Source organism: Callionymus lyra, chromosome 19 (genome assembly GCF_982586985.1).
Source record: "Callionymus lyra chromosome 19, fCalLyr1.hap1.1, whole genome shotgun sequence".
In the NCBI taxonomy this organism is placed as follows: domain Eukaryota; kingdom Metazoa; phylum Chordata; class Actinopteri; order Syngnathiformes; family Callionymidae; genus Callionymus; species Callionymus lyra.
The window spans coordinates 13214545-13231502 of NC_141836.1; the positions used below are offsets into that span (position 1 = coordinate 13214545).

General features: G+C 40.2%; 1 protein-coding gene across 1 annotated transcript; it reads left to right on the forward strand.

The window, feature by feature from the left end:
* Positions 1–1359: 1359 nt before the first annotated feature.
* cables2b (Cdk5 and Abl enzyme substrate 2b) lies at positions 1360–16215 on the forward strand. The gene is made up of 10 exons (XM_087781981.1): positions 1360–1875; positions 9315–9410; positions 10898–10975; positions 12133–12241; positions 12312–12480; positions 13597–13694; positions 14048–14154; positions 14251–14370; positions 14495–14579; positions 14982–16215. The coding sequence occupies exons 1-10, from the start codon at positions 1385–1387 to the stop codon at positions 15123–15125; spliced, it is 1497 nt and encodes a 498-aa protein (XP_087638107.1). The 5' UTR covers positions 1360–1384; the 3' UTR covers positions 15126–16215.
* The last annotated feature ends 743 nt before the right edge of the window (positions 16216–16958 follow it).

Consider the following 16958-nt stretch of genomic DNA (forward strand, 5'->3'; position numbering starts at 1 on the left):
TCTCTCTGCTGACGTCACATATTGTGAATGTTCGTCACAATGGACGACGGTTCCATTAGCTCTGAGTGCTGTATAAAAGAAATATATACGGACAAGTATAAGTGCTTTCTCTATGTTTACTCCTTACCAGTTACATGACTGTTACTGTTGTTTAAAACATTTGGTGCTCAAGACACTGGAGTCTACTGACTCCTTTAAGAAACATCTTAAGACGTTTTTATTTGTTCAGGTTTTCCCCTGATTTTCTGGAACTCCTGTTGTGTTATCAGTTTTTTCTTGAAAATTACTTACTTACTTACTTACTTTAAGTGATATTTCACCCAACATTCACTAAGGATTGGGATTATTTTCAGAGTATTCTGTTCCTTTTTAGAGTTATAGTCAAAAGGTAAGTCCATGCTAAAGTGTTTCTCACAGCGTCCGCTAAAAACAAGCTTAAAATATAGACTTTTTAATTTTTTTAAAGCTTTAATAAAACAGGGATGTTACGGACGAGTGGTATTAATTTGCCTATAACTCAAAAAGAACTAAAAAAGAACAGATTATTCTAAAAAAGGGTATAGAAAATAGAAAATTTGAGTTATTTTGGGTAAATTAATTAAGTTCTGTGGATCAGAATCTACTGATGGTTCCACACACACGGTTCAGGACCAGAGGAGAGAAATCCTTCCAGGCTGTTGTTCCTAAGCTTTGGAACGATCTTCATCTCTCTCTGTGTTTGATGATCTACTGACTCCTTTAAGAAACATCTGAAGACATTTTTATTTGTTCAGGCTTTTCCCTGCTTTTCTGGAACTCCTGTTGTGTTATCAGTTGTATCTTGCCCTTTAAAGTATATAATTTATTGAATATTGTTTTGATTGTTTAAGCGCTTTGTGACCCTGGTCTGGAAAAGCGCTATACAAATAAAAATTACTTACTTACTTACTTAAATTAATTACTTTTAAAACAGAGCATTTTGAATTAAATTGAAAGTGTTGGTGTGGAAATTATCCATGTACTTAGTATTAAATAAAAAAAAGGGATGATTTAATTAAAAATTAAAAGCGTATGATAGTATTTCATAAAATGTTGGATTATTTGACCCTTTAAAAACACATTTTGTATCATCTAATGACTAATAAACTAGGCACACAACAAAAACAAACGTGTGTTTTAGTTTCATGGATATCATAAGTTGTGTAGCAGCGTGTTTGTGTCATCATTATTACAGTCAGTGTGACACAAATTCCTATCAGTCTGTTTACAACGTCGCGTCGTCACGTCACGGCGTCACCGCCCGCTCTCAGCCAATCAGCGCGCAGGACGACTTAAAGCGGTGGGTAACAGGGATTTGACAGTTGCTTCTGATCCGCGGCTTCACTTCCTCAGCGGGACCCCGAGCATGGCGGCCGCCGCTGCTGCCTGCGGTCCTCACGGGGCTGTCGCGGGCAAGAAGCCGCCGCACACCAGCCGCAGAAACCGGGAGAACTCTCGCCGGAGACAAGCGGCGCTTCTGTTCCTCAGCAACATCTCTCTGGACGGGCGTCCGGTTCTCTCGGTGACGAGCAGCGACGAGGACCCGCCGAGACTCTACCCGGAGTCTGGCAGCCAGTACGGGACTTTCCCCGCGGAGGTGAGTCCTCAGAGGACCGGGCTGCTCACCGTGCCCTCCATCCTGGTGCTGCCGTCGGAGCCCGGCGGCTGCTGCGAGGGCAGCGCGGAGCTGCTGGTGGACTGTCGCCGGGGCTCCGTCTCTTCCCCCGGGAACAGTCGCCTGCTGTCGGCGTCCACGTCCAACGCCAGCCTGTTGCCGTCCCCGGTGGGACCGCGGAAGTCTTCCACGCTGCTGTCGGTCCAGAGCTGCAACTCCGTGACCTCCGAGCCGCGGCAGAGGTGAGAGAAGTTAGGGGGGATACTGCAGCACATCTGGCTGCTGGGGCTCCAGGAACATGTTTTTAGAGTTAAATTCAATAATTTCTTTGTTTTTTTTAAATTAAATAACAGTATTTATTAATTCAAACAATAAAAAGGTTGATTTTGTTTTTATTGAACACTTGAATTCAATTATTCAAATATTGAAAGCCGGAATTGGTTATTACAAAGACACTGTTTCTTTAAGTGTCATTACATTCATACATCCCTTTTGATTAGGTTTTCTATAAATTATAAATCGTAGTGGAATTTATTAAAATATATTTTAAACACGTTTTTGTGCTGAATATTTGTAAATAGTGGAGAAAAAAATGGTTGTTTGTAACAATCATATATTTATTAATGTGAGGTTGTGTTGGAATTTGTTTTTGTTGAAGTATTCAATTCAATTTTATTTAAAGTAAACATAAAAAGGTTGATTTGTTTTTTATTGAACACTTGAATTCAATTATTCAAATATTTAAAGCTGGAATTTGTTATTACAAAGACACTGTTTATTTAAGTGTCATTACATTCATACATCACTTTTGATTAGATTTTCTAGAAACTATAAATCCTAGTGGAAATCTTTTATTAAAATGTATTTTAAACACGTTGTTTTCGCTGAATTTTTAATATTTTTAAATAGTGAAGATAAAAACGGTTGTTTATAAGTAAGGTAAGGTAAAACTTTATTGATCCCTCCAAGTAAGTAAGTAATTTTTATTTGTATATCGCTTTTCCAGACCAGGGTCACAAAGCGCTCAACTCCAATCATTTTAAAATCATTCTCCAAATTCAATATTTTTTTTAAATCATGGACTTTTAAATTCAATATAAAAATGTTGGCAGGCTGTTGCTCCTAAGCTTTGGAACAATCTTCATCTCTCTCTGTGTTTGATGATCTACTGACTCCTTCAAGAAACATCTGAAGACATTTTTATTTGTGAAGGATTTTCCTTGATTTTATGGAACTCCTGTTGTGTTTTCAGTTTTCTCTTGACATTTAAAGTATATACTTTATTGAGTATTGTTTTGATTGTTTAAGCGCTTTGTGACCCTGGTCTGGAAAAGCGGTATATAAATAAAAATTACTTACTAACTTACAATTAAAGCCACCAGACAATACCAATGGAGTACCGAGCTACTTGATCTTGCCATGCGCAGAATATCACGGGGCGGCTTCGAAGTACATCAATTCAGGTTTTATCCAGACAACTTTGTTTTCTCCACCCGAGGTCTCAAAATGCTTTATTATAGCTCACGTTCAATCATGACGTCAATGGATCTCGGCAGGAATGATGTCATACTATGACTAAGCCCCGCCCACAAAGCCTGTATAGCCCTGTTTGTAATTTGGTAATTATTAAATGAAAACAGATTAATATAAAAAATAATAATTCAATGGTTGAACAACAATTAATTGAAATAAAAAATTAAGTTTGATTGTTTGAAATGTTGAATTAAACCATCCAATATTCTGATGGCACCGATGAACTTCCATGGTCTGAGCTCTCCTCTCGTAAGGTTAGGATTGCTGCACACACTGGTGTGTGTGTGTGTGTGTGTGTGTCAGAGGAAACGCCCTCGCTGAGTCACGACATGTGAACCAGACCAAGCCCTTCAGTCCACCTTCCATTAATCCAGCATAGCTCAAGTCTTCAGGCAGTGTTGGGTCAAAACTGTTGCCCTTTGTCTCCTTTCCCTTTATGTTGAAACAACAGGTACTGTAGGTTTTTTAACAGGCTATTACAAAGACACTGTTTTTTCAAGTTGCATTGAAGTGAACAAAAATTTAAATACAATTTTGGTCGCTATGGTAACTTAATGGGGCAAAATTACAGTTTATAGAGTTAATTTTTATTGTTTTGTATTCTACTGTTTCCATTGTCTTCTTCTTTTATACTATACTAGCTAAAATACTAAACGTTTCCCAAGTATAAAGAAGAAATTTAAAAATGAAATGACCCAAACAATTCTGAATAGAGAGAGGAGGAGAGAAAGTTGGATTATAATGATTAACAATAGATATGAAATTATGTAAATCTTCTTATATAATTGAATTAAAACTGGACAGGTTTGAATTTACATGTGATCTTCACTCGTCCACATGCTTATTTTCAAGACTATTTTATATAGAGAGAGATTTATTCTTTCAGCCTAGGATGTTACTAAATGACCTTATGTGTTTTTTATTATGTCTTTCTGTTGGAAAGAAAAACTAAAAGAGATGTTTTTGGAAGAAATCGCTGGTGTTTTGGATGAACATCTGGATCCATGAATCCGTCCATCAGGACAGAGTTTCCGTATAAACTCAACAAACCTCTTCATTTTCTGTGTGTTCAAGCATTTTTTGAAATAAAATAAATGTAGAACAATCATTCTTTATTTCTTAAAGCTGCTTGGTGGAGGTCTGCGCTCTCTCTCATTGTGTTTTGTGATTTGTCCGAGTCATGTTCCGGTCTTAAAAAGCGTCATTGTCGACTTGGTTAACTTCTGCTTTGGTGTCATTGTCTAAAGCGCAGCTTTTGTCATGAACCTCCTCACGCTGCTCTTGAAGTTAAACCGCATGTGTGTGTATGTGTGTGTGTGCATGTGTGTGTGTGTTCAGACATGCTTCCTGGCGTGTGTCGACGATGACGGCCGAACGAGTGTCGTCACCTCGTTGGCTGCGTATCAAACCCCGGAGAATGTCAGGTCCCGCTGAGATAAACACCGCTTAACCTATTTACACCAAACGACAGACTGAGGAATGACCGGCAGCTAACGGCTCATTAGTGCGACCGCGTGACTCGCCATCAACTGTCAGGTTGTTCGTCTGGTGCGTGTTCATGTCCGAGAGTAGAAGGTAATGAATTGTAAACCTCATTCATCTGGTGGATGATGATCACTGGTTCACTAGTTTACATATTGACTTGTTTTCATTACCGAAAACTCTTGAGCTTCCTGTTTCGCTGACACACTTCCTGCTGCGATGGAATCTGGCCATCACCAGACTATCACTCACCCAGTGTTTAGCATGTCTAACTATAACCGGGTTCACTTTGTGAGGTCCTGCCAGAGAGCTCTGAGCCGGTTGTCTCATTATCCAGCTGAATTAACACACACACACACACACACACACACTTCAGCGTGGGTTCAGCTGTGAGTAAAGACTGTTATCTTTTGAGCCTGTAACTGAGCGTGTTGTTGTCTAATGATCTTTCTCCTGGCCTTTGATTACTCCTGAGAGAACTCAGCTCGACCGCAGTTAACGGAGTTATTGACACGGCTGTGTTTGCAGTACATCAAATATAGCGGCGCCAGGTGGTTAATGTCCTGCTGACTCACACCACGTTTGATCTTTTCTCTTAAATAAAACGCAGAGAAAGTTCAAGAGAACATCGGAATATTATTAGAATTTTAGATGTTTAGTTACACTTACTGAAGGTAAGTAAGTAAGTCATTTTTATTTATATAGCGCTTTTCCAGACCAGGGTCACAAAGCGCTTAAACAATCAAAACAATATTCAATAAAGATACTTTAAAGATCAAGATATGACAGGTGTGTGTGAATGGTACGATATAATACCGTAGTAACAAGGATATATTGGTAGTACATTGTCCAAGTACTTGACTCTGGTGTTGCAGACTTTACTGACCGCATTAATCTTGACAAAATCTTAACAGTTTTTTATGTGTTTTGAAACCAAAATATGTCCCAAAATCGGCTTTAAAAGCTCCTAAAATTAAGTGTATCCTCTCATCCTCAGTCATCACCAGGATTTCGCAAAGTTTCATTGTTCTTCTAGCGGAGAACGTAATGAGATATATATACAGTATATATATATATATATATATATAGCCAAATGGTATGTGCTTTTTTGTGTATTTTTATATTAAACCCCATAACCAGGGGTCTCAAACTCAATCGCACAAGGGGCCAAAAAGCACTGGAGTGACCTCAACTGCTTAAACTCAACAGGAAAGTGTAAAAGTTGTAAAAACGACTTGTCCTAAGAGAATTATCAAGTTTTTTTTGTTGTCAAATTGTTGAGTTTGTCCGTCCTCGATTAGAAACCCTGAGCCGTTAACACCGGTCAATCAACAAACTACTATATTCTTGCACCTGAACACAAAACGATTCGAAGACGACCATTGACGGGTCAAGCACACGACAATAAATGTCAAACGTCCTCAGACGAGCCGTGGCGACGGCTAAGGCTGATGAGATCTGTTCGTCAGTCCACTGAACGTGTCGTTTAATCCAGTCTGCAAGTCAATGTCACAAGTGTGGACAGATTGTTCCCACATTCTTGTGTGTGTGTGTGTGTGTGTGTGTGTGTGTGTGTGTGTGCTGGGAGGATTTAACCAATAGGACGTTTAATCTATGGTGGCGGCCGGTCAGCCAGATTCCATGTGGAGGGTGTGCTCAAGCTAGGATTAAGCATGATGGATTTTAAAGTAGGAGACTTGAGGACAGTTGAGGAGACCCAAAAAAAAATCTTCCTTTTTTCACCCATTTATTCATTTTATTAACCTTTATCGACAAAGGTTGGAAGGTCAATGTCAAAAAATCCAAATTAAAATAGTACGACTCTTCGATGTTCTTCATGGTCTGTCATGATGTGTTTTTGCATTAATGTATTATTCGTCATATTACCTGCGAGGCGATGACGTGTAAGAACCAGAATTTCCCTTCAGGGAAATATGAGATTTGTTTAGCTGCCACGTCTGCTTTACAAACTCCGTTTATTTAAACGAAAGCCTCTGCAGACGCTCAAGTCTTGTCACATTCTCCTGGTGAAAGCTGTTGAAAAAAACTTAAGAACCAGAAATGCCAAAATGACAAATGATCAAAGTTGAGAATTTGCTTCAAACTATTTTAAGATTGCAGACCGACAGGATGTTCGCTTATTTTCAGATAAACGTCTGCGGCTATAATTAGACTCGCTGTGGGTACTGAAAATGAAGAAAAAAAAAATGTTTTAGACTAGATCCAAAAATGGCAAGTTGTTGATCGTCACGAACGCTAATGTAGGTCATTACCTCTCCTTCATTTGTTTAAATTACTGACATTAGCTTTTCTGTAGTCGCGAGTGTTGGCGTCATCGGCTCCTCTTGATCTTAAGGGCTTTAGCCTCAAGAAAAATATGTCTCTGTTTGCTTGTATAATAAAAATAACCATATACGTTTTCTCATTAATGTTTTTATAATTGACAATTGTCAACTGATGATTTCGCTTTATGACTAGATTTTTATTTGCAAATGATGTCCAGTATGGGTGTAAGAAAATATTAATAACTTTAAATATCCTGATATTTTTTCTACAAAACTGTACTGTATCTGTATGTAAAATCAATTTAATTAAAAAGAAATGTATTATACTCCACTTAACATGCAAATATTCAATATGTAAAATGTTTTTGTTTCGTAATTGAACTTACAGCCACTAGATGGCAGCAGTCTTAACGTCCTCCACAGCTAGAAAAAGGAAATCATGTTGATGACTGAGGTCGAGAGGATACAGTCGACTCAAGCAGCTTTTAAAGCTAAACTTTTTTTTAATTCTCCCTTTTTATTGCCTAGATGTTTTTTTTAAGTGAGCCTATTCTAACCAACCTTAAAACTTTTGTGATGTATGCAAATAAACCAATACCACAAAAAACACAACATCGATCAATAAGTAGGGACGTGGGAAAATATTTAGTTAATTCAGGCCATTTGTTAATTTGTATTATTTTTTTAATCTGTGTTTGATTAAATTTCAAGCTAGATGGAAGCAGTCATCACATCCTACGTAGCTAAAGGAACAATTAAACTTTGCAAAATCCCAGCGATGACTGAGGACGAGAGGATGCATTCCAGCAGCTTTTAAAGCAGATTTTTGGACATATTTTGGTCCAATGAAAACGGTTACTAGACCATGCAAGAGTCATGCGGTCTGTTAATACTGCAAAGTCAAGTACTTGGGCAATACTTCAAGTATATAGTTGTTCCCACGGTGTTTCAATACATCACAATATATCATATCGCTGCCTTTGTTTTTAGATGCATATTGCATCATCAAATTATTGCCAATACACACCCCTAGAATGAATTGGAATTTAAATTTGTTTTGGTTTATTATCTCCCCCAAGGAGATTGGGTTTTTTTTTGTTAAGGGACCGAATGTAATTAAAAATATGGCGGTCTAGTTGGATGAGGATTAAGGCCTCAGTGGTCACTGAAAACGTCTCCAGAGCTAGAAGAACGACTGCTTCTGGGATTCCAGACAAACGACAGACACCTGCCTCTAGACGGTTTGAGACCGTGTTTGAACATCTGCTTCCTGAAAATATTTGAATTTGAGAATCAGCCTGGTTGGTCCTCGAGATGTTTGTGAACGTGCAACTCTTGCATGTCTTTATCTACATACCAATCATCCTCTTCCTGCGCTGTTTGGGAAAGGCAGGATTTTTCCATTCCCACAAACTTTCCACAACAAACCCACCGGTTCACATGGATGACGGCTGTTTGACCGTAAGACTGATTTATAGACGCCAGAGTTTAAATTCTAGAACCTCACAAAAATCTAAAGTTTACGCAACATTTTTGTGGCAAATGGGATCGCTCCTTTATTTTGAAAGGAAACCGGATGTTTATATATTAATACTATCTTCTACCTCCTCTCCAGCTTCAGCTGCACTGAGCTGAATTTATGCACATGAGGCAATATTGATAATGCCTTACGACTCGAAGGAATGTTGGCGACATCTTCAAGATACTGTCTTCAGATCAGTTTTTAAACAAAGATACTGCTCAGATGTAAAGACATTTCTTGGAGAATCGAGTGTGTGCGAGTCAGAGGGAAGTGATAACAGTCGTGGGGTTGGCCATATAAAAACACTAACAGATGCTGCGTGTGTGTTTATCCGTGTGCGCAGTTGTGTAACAGCAGTTTCTTGGTCTCAGATGTGCAGGATGTGCTTCGAGCCTCCGTGTCGTTCAATACACCGCGGATCATATTTTCCGATGAATAGAAAGATGCAACACTTTCTGTGCGTAATTTGTGGGTTTAGCCCGTGCAGGTGTACGGGGTGAGTCTGCCAGGGCAGTTACGCAAGAGGTTGTGATGTCACAGATTCTCTTCTCCTTCTTGGCCTGCGTTCATGTCGAGGTCTGTTACCGTTAATCCGTGAGGTCAAAGCCGTGATTCAGCCCGAGTCGTGGCCTGACCTTCAGAAGACAGTCCCAGAGGAGCACATGGTTTCACGTTTCTTCCAGCTCAAGAATTACATCAGCATCTCTGTAAAATGAGTTATTAAATCAACAATTTAATAATCATCTCATCCTTTTTACAGTTAAGAGGAAGATTTTTACATTTTCTAAAATTGTCCTGAAATAAAAACAATGTTTTTCAAAATACTGTTGACCGACTCAGTTCCACGTCTGCCCCTCAGGACCCGCAACCTTTCCGGAGGCTCTCCAAAACCAAGACACGCGAAGAAGATCCACTTCATCAAGAACATGAAACAGTACGACACCAGAGGAAGCAGGTGAGGTTCTGCATGGATTTACTCGACTATTGCTTATTTGGTCCGTATATAAATATTCAGAAATAAAGTGAGTCCACTTCCTTATAACTATATGGATGATCATCTTCAGCCGTTTTGAATAAGATTATTAAAACATTGAAGTGCTTCTGTATTCAACATTTAAAGTGGATTATAATCCTGTTTCTTTATGCTTCCGAGGCGACATGTTAAAGTCAAATATTTTCTAATGTTTAACGCAATTGTTTGTAGATTGTTTTTACATTACATTATTTTCTGGTTTCAGTTGTCAGTATTAAGTTTAAATATATCTGATGGAACATTGGATATCACCAGGAAAATCACAAATACAAATACATTTTAGATCCATTTTTCTTTGTCTTCCATCTTATTTTTCTGAAAAACTTGAGGCTTATGGACCAAATATGGCCTGTCAAGACATTTTATTAGTCTGTGAAGTGAAGTCTGGAAGATTCCAAAACACTTAAAAAGTAATACAGTAAGAAGGAATTGACTCATACTTTCCCATCTTTCATCAGAGACGGGAATATATTTTTATATTCTGCGTCTTTGTTTTATTGTGGAAAGACCATTCTGCTCCATGTATCTGGAGAACGTTGACCCCTGCTGTCCCCGGCATGTTGAGTTACGGCACAGTGACGGTGCTCCTGGCTTTTATGGTCCGATCATCGGCTCACTTCGTCCACAGCTGAGTGGTTATCGGTGTAAATCAAACCGCTTTTTTTTTTTTCCAAACGTGACCATGAAAATGTGGAAGCGAAATGACATTTATTGAGAAGATATTTCCATCTTCCTTCAGTTCTATCCGTCGCTGTTCTTTTATCTATTGTTTGCTATTTTTTTATCTTCCCGCTCAGCGTCTATGAATCCGACATGTAGGTCAAAGATCACAGGACCACTTATGAGACGGATATAGACCAGCGGCTGATGGTTGAAAATAGATCTCTGGCGGCAGGACTGGATGATGGTAGGTCAGCCGGGTCACCGCTGAGTAACGGGTCAATCACGGTATCAGTTTTCCTGGTCAAGTAAAAGGGAATTCTGGGCCGGATTAAGGATCATCTGTCGGTTGAACTACCGACCTTCCACGACGAAGGACGGCTCTGGTCTGTTCTTCCGTGATGAGGATGTGTTTTAAAATCTGCGGCACAAGGTTAATGCTGGCTGAGTCATGCTTGCAGAATTCCCAGAGGCTTCCTGCTCTTGACTTTCCCATGCACCCTGGAGTTGAACCCATCCCTGCGCCCCGGAGGGTGAGACCGTTTCACTGTTGACACACGGTGCGGCTCCTCCGGTCCCCGATGGGACGACTGTAGAAAGTCCCGGCGAGACACCAGCACCACAGTAACTGCTCTAGAGCCCTAGACTTTCCACTGAATACAAACAAACACTCTCAGAAGCGTCTCCACCCATGTGAAGGCACCAAATTAGCTGTAAATGACGACAAATGTGTTTCTGTTTCCTTGCAGGATTGTTCTGATCTGTGCCAAGAGATCTCTGTGTGCGGCCTTCTCTGTTCTGCCATATGGAGAAAGTTTTTATCTCAGGTACATACATACTGTAGACACTCATGCACACACACACACACACGCATGGACACACGCATGGAAACACACACACATGAATTGACGGAAGCACAGACACACATGGACGCACACACACAGAAATAAAAACACGAACACGCAGACATAAACGGATGGAAACACACACATGGACACACAATCACACAGGGACATGCACACACAGACACACGCACACATGGACACAAACATGGACACAAACACACACGTATACACCCACACACACGCACATGGAAACACATAATCACTTATGGATGCACACACAAAGACAAACGCATGGACATACATACACATGGACATGGATACGCATGATGCACACACACACGGACACACACACGGACACGCACGCACGCACACACGCACACACAATCACAGATGCATGCACACACACACAGAGATACGCACATGGACATACACACGCACACATGGACACACAATCACACATGTAAATGCACACACAGCTATACATGCATGGACACGCACAATCAAATGGATACACACACACACATGGATACGCACGCACGTACACACACACACACAGGCAGACACAAAGGCACAAACTGAGACATAATTAAAAACACTCTGAGGCATGAACTACAATTTCATAAACACACATAAATATTCACACTCAGAACAGCAACACATATGCACAGTCTGAGACACTCAAAGGCAGATTCACACAACTACAATCACACACAATAACAACCACAATAATGCTAAAAAAAAAGATCATAGACGTCATATAACACAATCGGATGTGTACACACAGTTGCACACATAGAACTGAGAATTACTCGGTTTGCGGCGAATGATCATTTCACAACAACTGTGACGTGCACCTCCGTGTGCAGTTGTCATTTCCCATGTTCCTCAGACTTGACCTCCACTAGGAAGTGATGCTCGTGTGTAACCACGAGTCGATAAACTCTCAAGATCTTCTCAGACACACTGTGAGGGTCGAGTGACTCATGCTCGACCTCCTACTTATTTGGTTTTTCAGAGGATTTATATGCAGCCAGAGCAGCTGCCTCAGCTCCGAGGTTTAAGAGCTTAATGTGTTTACTCACAAAGATTCTCCCATCTTTACCTCTGTGACTTTTGTGACGACCCGCTCGCGTCTCCAGCGACCCCACGCTGAACCACTCCAGGAGACGACACTCGTCCGGGAACATCTCGGCGACCCTGGAGATGCTGCCGGGCCTGGAGGGCTTCCACCTCGACACCTACGGCCGGGTAGACGGACCTCTCGGGCCTGTGGTTCTAGTCTCGACATCTTTAACGATGATTTCTCTCTCTCTCTCAGTCTGTGTCGTACGCACAGTTCCTGTACCCCACCAACGCTCTGGTCCGGCACAAGCCTTCGTCCACCAGCGATCTGACGCTGCAGATCCCAGCGTCCAGGAGCACACACAGCATGCCGGGGAGGAGCATCGCCTCCAGCAGACTCAGCAGCGCCGTGGGACTGGACCTGGGTGAGATTCTGTTTGTGCCGAGGCGGGCAGAAACCTCGAGCAGAGCCAGACTCTGTGTAGCATCATTCTGTGACCGGGAGGAGAGCGACAGGGTGATGAAAAGAGAGGGTGTAGGAGAGACGTGAGAGTGTAAAGGGGTGGAGAGAAAGGGTCTTAAAATAAGAGACGGACGCTGCTGCAGCTGTTCGGGGATGACGTTCGTCTCAATTCCACGTGTGTTTGTGGATATAAATGTGATACATCGAGGCAGCGCTGAGGGTTTTAAGTCTGAGGATCAAAGGAGAATTTGTGGTAGTGAGACTCAAACAGGAATTTAGATTCCAGGCGTGGTTAAAGCTTCTTACGTCCAGATTGGACAAACGGAGGAGCTGGAATGGAAGTAATGTTGCACTTAAAATGGTTGAAGCTAAAGGACGGAAGGTTAGTCGGAGAATCTCTTTCTTTTTTTTTTGGTTTTCTTGGTTAACTGGATGAAAGTGACTGCACCTGATGATTAAGTTCCAGGGTTGAGTCAGTACTTGGGTGACTTAAGCCTGTTAAGCTGAGCCTGAGAAACCAGTGTGTTGTATTTAATAAAGACATGTCTCCAGTTCAACACTGCAAAAGAATGACCAGAAAATGTTTCCTTCAACTGAGAAAAATCTATAAACTTAGGAAAATGATGTAGTGAGAATTCTGACCTGCTCTAATAGAAGAACTCACATTTCCCCGATCCTTAAAACTCTTCACTGGCTGCCAATTTCTTTCAGGATCAACTTTAAAATTCTGGTTCTTACTCTCAGATCTATTCATGGTCAGACTCCTCCTTACATCAGTGATCCAGCCTTGGAACGATCTCCCTCTCCCTCTGTGTTTGATGGATTTACTGACTCCTTCCATAAACATCTTAAGACCTTTTTATTTGTCCAGGCGTTTTCTATTTTTCTGGGACTCCTATTTGTCTTCAGTCTTGGCCTTTTAGAGTTTTTAAATATGTAGGTATTTTTAAATGTGTATTGCTTTTGATTATTCAAGCTCCTTGTGACCCTGGTCTAGAAAAGGCGCTTCACAAATAACTATTACCCACTTACTCACAATTTTTGTTTCATGATTGTGTTGTTCTTGTGTGTTTCCCAGCACTCGACGACATGAGCGACTACGACCCCAACATTCTCAGTGACCCACAGTGGCCTTGTGGGAAACACAAGCGTGTGCTCATCTTTGCTTCCTACATGGTGAGGAAAAAACCTCCTTTGTGTTTTCAGTGCGTCACTAAAAGTTCTCCAACTGCTATTATTCAATTGATATCAATGATTTAAAGTCAAAAATATTGTAGTGAAGTTCAAGTCATCTCTAAGTTGTTTTGTATTTAAACATTATTTCAAAACGTCTGGGAATCGTATCACTGAAAAATAGATTGGTGTTTAAGAAGTGAACGTTAAAAAAATAGTTTATGATTTAATTAAACACTTTGAATAGTAAAAATGTGTAATAAAAAAAGAATGGCACTCATTATTACACACCCTTTAAACACACATGTACAAACGGCTTGTGATTCATTCATTCATTCATCTATCTCTCCCTGCAGACGACAGTGATCGAGTACGTGAAACCGTCCGACCTCAAGAAAGACATGAACGAGACGTTTAAGGAAAAGTTTCCGCACGTCAAACTCACACTCAGCAAAATTCGGAGGTAAAAGCCGAAAACCTTGTTTTAACCTTTTTTCTGCCCCCCCCCCCACCCCCACCTTTTTTATTTAGAAATAATTGATCCGTTTGTTTATTTCAGTCTGAAGAGGGAGATGAGAGTCGTGGGGGAGGAGTCCGGTTTGCAGCCCGCCACCATCGCCATGTCATTCGTGTACTTTGAGAAGTTGGTGCTGCAGGGTCGACTCAACAAACAGAACAGGTGAGCACGAAAGTCCTTATAAAGCGCCCTCTAGTGTCCATTGAAAGCCATTAAGTCCTGAGCCGCCTCGTTAAAAATGTTTGTCCATCCAAAGAAAACTTTCATTAAGTGCTTTATGTTGCAGGAAGCTGGTGTCAGCCGCCTGCCTCCTATTGGCTGCCAAGATCAGCAGCGATCTGAAAAAGCAGGAAGTGAAACACCTCATTGATGTAAGACGCACAAATGATTACAATTTAAACATTTTCTTTTTTAGTTGCTGGTGTGTTTTAAACACACCTTTACATTTCACCAGTTACACACGCATACAAACTGAACAATCCAAATAGTTGAAAAGAAAAATGAAAATAGACACGGCTGTGTCGGTAAGTTCACTGAGAGGGAGTGAGAATAAGGGAAATTGTGTTTATTGGGTTGGACAATGAGTCAGAAATGTATTTATTTATTGTGCTACAGTTGCCAGAAAACAAAATATTAAATCATTAAAAATGTGCTTTTGTTACTGTGTAAAAGGGTTCAAATTTTAGTTTTTCTTACGCTGCATTGTGTGGGGTTCTTTTTCAATTCAACTTGAGGGAAAACTGATAAAAAGTACTTTTGTGTCTCTCCTGTAGAAGCTGGAGGAGAGATTTCGGATCGGCAGGAGGGAGCTGATCACCTTCGAGTTCACCATCCTGGTCGCCCTGGAGATGGCGCTCTATCTCCCCGAGAGCAAGGTCATGCCGCATTACAGGAGACTGATGCAGCAGCAGTCGTAGCACCGGCCTCCTCCTCCTCCTCCTCCTCCTCCTCTTCAGTTCGCCATAGAGACTCGGGTGATGCCTTGCTCAAAGGCACGGTACGAACTAGAGCCACACTGAAGACACGGCTGTCACCACGCCTGCTCCGCACACGCCAAAGTGAAGAAGCACTGTGAGTTCTTGAGCGTTTAACTCGATTAACGTTTCAAACGAGCCAAAGACGACAAATGAAAAGTTTATTACAAAACAAGCACAACTATGTGAAAACAAGATATCAACTACCGTATTCAACCCAGCAATAAACTGCAGAGTTACATTTATCTTATAATGTATCAGCTCAGACAACTCAATAATTTAATAATAATTATAATATTCCAGAAGATATGCAGTTAATATAATGGGATTCAAACCCTAATGTCAACAATTAAAACATTTAAATATGAACATCAATATGTTGGAAACACAATCGTTGTTGCACTTTGCGTTTTGCCTCGAGAAGAAACTGGTCATATATTTTTTTTAAAGCATATTTTACTACATGTTTTGTATCGTCGACCGACTCACTGAACTTGTGATTTGATCCAAAAACGTTTTTATGATAAAACTTCCAGAATTTTGTACCATAACTTTAATTAATTTAATTTGATGACCGCTGGAGCTGTTACATTTGTAAATGTATGTTAAGAACTCACATTTAGAGCTGCGTGAAGAGTTGTAAACACGAACCATTTCAATGGATAAGTGGGTTCGTCTGTTGTCAAAGTTCACTTCCGGTGTTTTATTTCGGCTCTAGGACTCCCTCTAGTGTAGCCTGGTTGAATTACAGGAAGGTTTGCGGTCAAAGAGGCGGATTTTAACCTCCATTTTGACATATTCTCTTATATTTAACTCCCTCGGGAGTCACTTGATGTCTTCTCTATGTTAGAGATTGTCTCCTGAAGATTCTATGCAGCCTTTTCCCTCGTCTCACTCTGGAACTCTGACCTTTCCTTTGGTCCTTCCTTCATCTATGCACTTCAGAGTTTATTTATTATTGTCAACATGACTCTTGTTCTTTAAATGTTTTGTTCAATGTGTCTTCCACCTGCAAACACCTGTCATGTGTATTTTTAAATAAAAAAACTGAAACTGAAATTAGATCTTCTTTTCGACATTTCCCCTTATTTCAATGTTTAAAAATGTGTCTTTGTTAAATGATCTACTGGACAAATAGTGCATTTTATCCAAATTAAAATGAGTAGTACAAAGACGTTTAAGTGTTTAAATTGTAAACACATTTTTCAAGCCAACAAATGGGACCATCAAGCAAAAAGTAAAGTAGCTAAAAGCATATAATCAGTGATAAAATCTAGATTTATAGCTTAAAGATATTCAAGTGAAAAACTTGGAGAAGAAAAAGTGCTTAAAATATATATTTTTTAAGTCTTATAAAATACAATTGTATAATAATTTGAGGGCCATAAATACTCGCAAAAATAACACAAGCCCTAAAACGAAAAACCCTGTAGAAATATTTAAAGACTAAAAATGACTAAAATGAATAAAAAACAAATTAAAATTGTTAGTTTCTTCATGATCTTTCACCTCATGAGGGCCACAGGGTCTTTTCCCTGGACCGATCCGGTTTATAACTTCTGAGCCAAGAGAAGATCTCGTTCGTGTCATCCTTTCACGACAGCAAATGAATGTTTGCAAACGTGAGCAGACACGTCGACCAATGATTTAATGCTTCCCAACAACAGGACAGAAATGTGGCCCCATTGGAAACCGAGCCTCTCCCATCTTGTTATTCTGCATTTGAATCCTTTTGAAAACACAAACATGTGAAAACAACATCAATATATATTATTG